At 36.9% G+C, this 8,012-nt stretch overlaps 1 protein-coding gene across 1 annotated transcript in view; it reads left to right on the forward strand.

The window, feature by feature from the left end:
- The window catches only part of TSPAN13 (tetraspanin 13), a 38,895-nt gene extending 34,939 nt beyond the window's left edge, over positions 1–3,956 (forward strand). The window contains exon 6 of the mRNA XM_041728223.1: positions 2,879–3,956. Coding sequence (XP_041584157.1) covers positions 2,879–2,953 — 75 coding nt within the window. The 3' untranslated portion in view covers positions 2,954–3,956. The remainder of the gene's footprint in view (positions 1–2,878) is intronic.
- The last annotated feature ends 4,056 nt before the right edge of the window (positions 3,957–8,012 follow it).

Raw genomic sequence — 8,012 nt, forward strand, 5'->3', positions numbered from 1 at the left:
GATCAAGTCATGAATTAGGTTCCCCACAGGGAGCCTGCTTCTCCCTCTTTGTATGTCTCTGTGTCTCTCATAAATAAATAAAATCTTTTAAAAAATTAATATTGTATATATAATGCGTATACTGCATTTGCATATCTAATTTATATAGCATATATGTATATGATGTATGGTCAATATATAGCACATTATATATACATATATGTGGATATATTATATTCTATTCAGTTTCCTTTTCTTCCCTTGAGAATGAAAAATTCACACTTGGCTGTATTAACAAAGTCGAGATAAAGACCAAAATTAATATTCATTTTTTAAAAGAAGTCTCCCCTGACATCTCTATTCTGAGCAGTTTTTTCATTTCATGTTTTCTTAGAAAAGAGCTGTCTTACTTGTGGGTTGGTTATGACATTGATTCAAGAAAATTGATATACTGTTTAAAAAAAAAAGAAAATTGATATACTGTTTAAAAACAATTCTGTGCATTATTCTTTTGTTTCTTGTTAAAAGTAGGATCTTTTTCCATGAAAATTTAAAAATATCGATAGGAGAAAAATTGGGATGAACCATCTCCATATCCCCCATTAGCCAGATCTTGCCATGTGGTTTCCTTTTTATATTTGGTATGTGTGTATGTATGTATTTATTTTTAAATTTTTTAAATTTTTATTTATTTATGATAGTCACACAGAGAGAGAGAGAGAGAGGCAGAGACATAGGCAGAGGGAGAAGCAGGCTCCATGCACCGGGAGCCCGACGTGGGACTCGATCCCGGGTCTCCAGGATCCCGCCCTGGGCCAAAGGCAGGCGCTAAACCGCTGCGCCACCCAGGGTTCCCTATATTTGGAATTTATTTTGTGAATTTAATTCTTTTGAGCAGCTCCATTTTCTCTTCATCAAGTTACACTATCTTCAGTTGTGCCTATTTTTTTTTAAGGAATTTATTTTCTTAAGAGCAGTTGTAGGTCCATAGCAAAATTAAGAGAAAAGTACAGTAAATGTATATGTAAACTTCCCATATATTCCTTGTCTTTACACAGGCATAGTCCCTCCTGTTATTGCCATTACTCACCAGAGTAGGACATTTGTTACAGTTGATGAACCTCCATTGACGTATCATAATCACTCAAGGTCCATAGTTTACAATTAGTGTTTACTTTTGTACATTTTATGGATCTGGATAATTGTGTAATGACATGTATCTATCATTATAATATCCTAAGGAATATTTTCACTGCCCTGGAAATGTTCTCTGTTCTGTCTATTCACTCTCCCCCTACTGTTTTTTTTTAAAATATTAATTCTCTTAAGAATATAAACTCATGAAGGGCACCCAGGTGGTGCAGTTGGTTGAACGTCTGACTCTTGGTTTTGGCTCAAGTCATGATTTCATGGGTCATGGGATCGAGCCCCATGTCAGGCTCTGTGCTCAGCACGGGGAGTCGCTTGAAGGTTCTCTCCCTCTCACACCTCTCCTCACTCACACACTCTGGCTTGCTCTTTCTCTAAAATAAATCTATCTATCTATCTATCTATCTATCTATCTATCTTTTATTTATTTATTTATTTAAGACTATAAACTCATGAGTCTTCAGTGTCTTAAGAGCTAAGAAGACTTAGTGATCTTTCATGGAATCCTGGTCTATCTTTTATATACCATGTCCTTTGAATCCTGGCTAGGGATTTTAATAATAATTTATCCAACAGTGAATGGTACAGTAACACAGAGATTGTTACTGTGGTAATGGAGAACATTTTGGATTGATCATAATTCTCTAGAAATAGTTTAAAGGACTAATGAGTAGTTATGAAGTCAAACAAAATTTAGATAAAAAGCTGGCACAGACCTAACATGGAAAATGTAATGTGAAATTCATTTTGTTCCATTAAAATTTTGTCATTTTCGGTCTAAAAATTTTTGGTTATTTTAAGTAAATCAACTTTGAGGTAGCAGAAATAGAATGGACACTTCTCTAGTTTAAAAAATATATATATATATTAACACTTTAGTGAACCTGGCTTGGCAAATGGCATGTTAACAACTTAGTACTTTCCTAAAAGTATAGATCCCCATGAGGTAGGAATTAAAATATTTTTTAAATATCTGTGTTGGCAAAATCTGTTATTGTGGGGGTTTTGTTATTGCTGAATTTTCCTCAACCCAGTGTGTTTCTGAATTATCAAAATAATGTGATATTTTAGTTATCCAGACAATTCAGTGTTTGTATTAAGTTCCTCTTGCTGCACTAACAAATAATCATAAATAGAGTTGCTTAAAGCAACATACATTTATTACCTTATACTGCTAGAGGTCAGAAGCTTAAAATGCAGGTTCCTCTGGGAGGCTTTCTGGGAGAACATGCCCTTTGCAGCTTCTAGAGGCTTCCTGTGCTCTATGGCTCATGGCCTTGTCCTCCACCTTCTAGGCAGCTATGCAGCACCTTCTCTCTGACTCTGCTTCCTGCTGCTTCTGACATCCTGTGGACTTTCTCTGTCCACAGGATGTGGACATTGTTTTTTTCCTGACTCTTTTTTTATAAGGACCCTTGTGATTACATCAATGAGCCCACCCATATAAACTCTCTGTCACAAGATCTTTAACCCAGTCATGCCTGCAAAGTCCCTGTTACCGCATAAGGTAACTTTGTCCCAGGTCCTGGGATTTGAGGATGCAGAAATCTCTGGAGGGCCAGTATTCATGTTAATTGTTTTCAGAGCATCTAAATTAAGACAATTACTACATTTGAAAGGGAAAAAGAAATATCTTCCTCTTTGAACAAATGATGCCAAGCACTTGAGGGGTTCCAGATATTTATTGGTGCACTGAAGAAGTAGGTAAAACTTTTACTTTCTCTTCTTTTTTTTTTTTCTTCTGTTCCAGATCCTGGGTGTTTGGCTGACCTACAGATACAGGAACCAGAAAGATCCTCGTGCTAATCCTAGTGCATTCCTTTGATGAGAAAACAAGGAATATCTTTCATATTCGGATCTTGTTCACTTTCTCTAACTTAAAGTTCAGCTAATTTGCCTGTTTAAGGAAGCAGTATCTGAAAAGTTACATTATTATTGACAGTGGAATTATATATTTTTACTCTTATGTTTCTCTAAATGTTTTTCTTTTCCCATTGCTGAAAAAATTAGAAACTTGTGGTCCCTTCTGAACCTCAGTGGTACCTGGAATCTACTGTCCTCACAATGTCTGGCACTGTCCACTGTGGCCTTTCTTAGCATTTTTACCTGCAGAAGAACTTTGTATGGCACTATTGTGTTGATCCTATTGTAAATCTAAATATACATCTCACTGGAATAACTAATTGTATGTAGCACTGTGCTGTGTAGATAGTTCCTATTGGAAAAAATGAGTTGAAGTTTATGAAAGCCAGAAGGTATGAGATTCTATTATGTTAAATTCAGTAAGGGAAATCCAAAATCCCTCGTTTTATTCTGTCTTTTTAGGAAAGCTGTATTGTGGTGAAAATTGTTAACATAAAAGTGATAATTTAGTTCTAGTAGTCTTTTATGATTACACTAATGTAGCCTAGAAATAGCTATGTCCTTAGGAAAGTGTGGTTTAGTTTTTGATTTTTACAGGTAAGTACAGAGGAGAAAGGATCTCACGAATGTTCTGATGTGTAATATTTGCCTTCAGCTTTTGAAATGAAATGTGTCTGAGAAATTCAGAAAGTATAGCTATATATTCTTCATATTCTTTTATAATAATTTGAGGTCCAAAAAGACTGCATTTTTAAACAAGTTACTATTAATGCATTGGCCCACGTAGCAAAAAGATATTTGATTATCTTATAAATTGTTAAGTACCTTTTTCATGACTTTTCTCAGTATTGTAACAGCAACTTGTCAAATCCAAGCATATTTGAATGTGAGCTCCCATAATTTGAAATTGAAATAGTACTGTGGTTCTGTATATTATGTTAAAATATTAAATAATGGAAACCTTTCGTCATGTGTGAATGTTTTGATTAAAAGAAAGTAATGGTAGAATTGCTAAATGAATTAAGTGAAGTGGAATTCTTTATTGCTTTGTTGGTTTTTTTTTTTGGTATATTTTTTATTAGAGTTCAATTTGCCAACATATAGCATACCACCCAGTGCTCATCCCGTCAAGTGCCCCCCTCAGTGCCCGTCACCCAGTCACCCCAACACCCCCTGCCCACCTCCCCTTCCACTACCCCTTGTTCGTTTCTCAGAGTTAGAAGTGTCTCATGTTCTGTCTCCCTCACTGATATTTCCCACTCATTTTCTCTCCTTTTCCCTATGATCCCTTTCACTGTTTTTTATATTCTCCATATGAGTGAAACCATATGTTTGTCCTTCTCCAATTGACTTACTTCACTCAGCATAATACCCTCCAGTTCTATCCACCTCAAAGCAAATGATGGGTATTTGTCATTTCTAATGGCTGAGTAATATTCCATTGTATACATAGACCACATCTTCTTTATCTATTCATTTGTTGCTGGACACTGAGGCTCCTTCCACAGTTTGGCTCTTGTGGACATTGCTGCTATAAATTTTGGGGTGCAGGTGCCTTGCTGTTTCACTGCATCTCTATCTTTGGGGTAAATCCCCAGCAGTGCAATTGCCCGGTCATAGGGTAGCTCTATTTTTAACTCTTTGAGGAACCTCCACACAGTTTTCCAGAGTGGTTGTACCAGTTCACTTTCCCACCAACAGTGCAAGAGGGTTCCCCTTTCTCCACATCCTCTCCAACATTTGTTGTTCCCTTTCTTGTTACTTTTCACCATTCTCACTGGTGTGAGGTGGTATCTCATTGTGGTTTTGATTTGTATTTCCCCTGGTGGCAAGTGATGCGGAGCATTTTCTTGTGCTTTTGGCCATGTGTGTGTCTTTGGTGAAATTTATGTTCATGTCTTCTGCCCATTTCATGATTGGGTTGTTTGTTTCTTGGCTGTTGAGTTTAATAAGTTCTTTATAGATCTTGGATACTAGCCCTTTATCAGATGTGTTGTTTGCAAATATCTTCTCCCATTCTGTAGGTTGTCTTAGTTTTGTTGACTGTTTCTTTTGCTGTGCAGAAGCTTTTTATCTTAAGTCCTAATAGTTTATTTTAGCTTGTTTCCCTTGCCTTCATAGATGTATCTTGTAAGAAGTTACTGTGGCCAAGTTCAAAAAGGGTGTTGCTTGTGTTCTCCTCTAGGATTTTGATGGATTCTTGTCTCACATTTAGGTCTTTCCTCCATTTTGAGTTTAATTTTGTGTATGGTGTAAGAGAATGGTCTAGTTTCATTCTTCTGCACGTGGCTGTCCAATTTTCCCAGCACCATTTATTGAAAAGACTGTCCTTTTCCCAGTGGATAGTCTTTCCTGCTTTGTCGAATATTTGTTGACCATAGAGTTGAGGGCGCATTTCTGGGTTCTCTATTCTATTCCATTGATCTATGTGACTGTTTCTGTGCCAATACCACACTGTCTTGATGATCACAGCTTTGTAGTACAACTTGAAATCTGGCATTGTGATGCCCCTGGCTCTAGTTTTCTTTTTCAATATCCCCCTGGCTATTCGAGGTCTTTTATGATTCCACACAAATCTTAAGATGATTTGTTCCAACTCTCTGAAGAAACTCCATGGTATTTTGATAGGGATTGCATTAAATGTGTAAATGGCCCTGGGTAGCATTGAAATTTTCACATTAATTCTTCCAATCCATGAGCATGGAATACTTTTCCATCTCTTTGTGTCTTCCTCAATTTCTTTCAGAAGTGTTCTGTAGTTTTTAGGGAATAGATCCTTTACTTCTTTGGTAGATTTATTCCTAGGTATCTTATGCTTTTGGGTGCAATTGTAAATGGGATTGATTCCTTAATCTTTCTTTCTTCAGTTTCATTGTTAGTGTATAGAAATGCCACTGATGATGTCTGGGCATTGATTTTTGTATCCTGCCACATTACCGAATTGCTGTATGAGTTCTAGCAATCTTGGGGTGGAGTCTTTTGGGTTTTCTACATACAGTATCAAGTCATCTGCAAAGAGGGAGAGTTTGACTTCTTTGCCCATTTGAATGCCTTTTATTTATTTTTGTTGTCTGATTGCTGAGGCTAGGACTTCTAGTACTATGTTGAATAGCAGTGGTGAGAGTGGATATCCCTGTCGTGTTCCTGATCTTAGGGGAAAGGCTCCCAGTGTTTCCCCATTGAGAATGATATTGGATGTGGGCTTTTCACAGATGGCTTTTAAGATGCTGAGGAATGTTCCCTCTATCTCTACACTCTGAAGGGTTTTGATCAGGAATAGATGCTGTATTTTGTCAAATGCTTTCTCTGCATCTATTGAGAGGATCATATGGTTCTTGTTTTTTTCTCTTGTTGATATGATCTATCACGTTGATTGCTTTACAAGTGTTGAACCAGCTTTGCATCCTGGGGATAAATCCCACATGGTCATAGTGAATAATCTTCTTATGTACTGTTGGATCCTATTGGCTAGTATCTTACTGATAATTTTTGCTTCTGTGTTCATAAGGGATATTGGTCTGTAATTCTCCTTCTTCGTGGGGTCTTTGTCTGGTTTTGGAATTAAGGTGATACTGGCCTCATAAAATGAGTTTGGAAGTATTCCATCCCTTTCTATCTTTCCCAACAGCTTTAGTAGAATGGGGATTGTTTCTTCTTTAAACGTTTGATAGAATTCCCCTGGGAAGCCATCTGGCCCTGGACTTTTGAATCTTGGGAGGTTTTTGATGACTGCTTCAATTTCCTCCCTGGTTATTGGCCTGTTCAGGTTTTCTATTTCTTCCTGTTCCAGTTTTGGTGGTTTGTGGTTTTCCAGAAATACATCCATTTCTTCTAGATTGCCTAATTTATTGGTGTATAGCTGTTCATAATATGTTTTTTAAAATCGTTTGTATTTCCTTGGTATTGGTTGTGATCTCTCCCTTTTCATTCGTGATTTTATTTTATTTATTTTTAAAAGATTTTATTTATTCATAGAGACACAGAGAGAGAGAGAGAGAGAGACAGAGGCAGAGACACAGGCAGAGGGAGAAGCAGGCTCCATGTGGGGAGCCTGATGTGGGACTCAATCCTGGGTCTCCAGGATCACGCCCTGGCTGCAGGCCGTGCTAAACCACTGTGCCACTGGGGCTGCCCCGTGATTTTATTAATTAGAGTCTTTTCTCTTTTGCTTTTAATAAGGCTGGCTAATGGTTTATCTATCCTAATAGTTCTTTGAAAGAACCAACTCCTGGTTTTATTGATCTGTTCTACAGTTCTTCTGGTCCCAATTTCATTGAGTTCTGCTCAAATCTTTATTAACTCCCTTCTTCTGCTTGGTGTAGGTTTTATTTGCTGTTCTTTCTCCAGTTCCTTTAGGTGCAAGGTTAGCATGTGTATTTGAGTTTTTTTCCAATTTTTTGAGGGATGCTTGTATTGTGATGTATTTCCCTCTTAGGACTGCTTTTGCTATATCCGAAAGATTTTGAATGATTGTATCTTCATTTTCATTAGTTTCCATGCATCTTTTTAATTCTTCTCTAATTTACTGGTTGACCCTTTCATCTTTTAGCAGGATGCTCTTTAACCTCCACATGTTTGAGTTTCTTCCAAATTTCTTCTTGTTATTGAGTTCCAGTTTCAAGCATTATGATCTGAAAATATGCAGGGACAATCCTAATCTTTTGGTATCAGTTGAGACCTGATTTGTGACCCAGTATGTGGTCTATTCTGGAGAAAGTTCCATGTGCACTTGAGAAGAATGTGTATTCAGTTGCGTTCAGATGTAAATTTCTGTAAATATCTGTGAAAATCGTCTGGTCCAGTGTATCATTTAAAGCTCTTGTTTCTTTGGAGATGTTGTGCTTAGAATATCTGTCATTTGCAGAAAGTGTCATGTTGAAGTCTCCCAGTATTAGTGTATTATTATCTAAGTATGTCTTTACCTTGTTTATTAATTGATTGATATAGTTGGCAGCTCCCACATTAGGGGCATAAATATTCATGATTGTTAGGTCCTCTTATTGGATAGATCCTTTAAGTAT

Source organism: Vulpes lagopus, chromosome 13, assembly GCF_018345385.1.
Source record: "Vulpes lagopus strain Blue_001 chromosome 13, ASM1834538v1, whole genome shotgun sequence".
Taxonomy (NCBI): Eukaryota; Metazoa; Chordata; class Mammalia; order Carnivora; family Canidae; genus Vulpes; species Vulpes lagopus.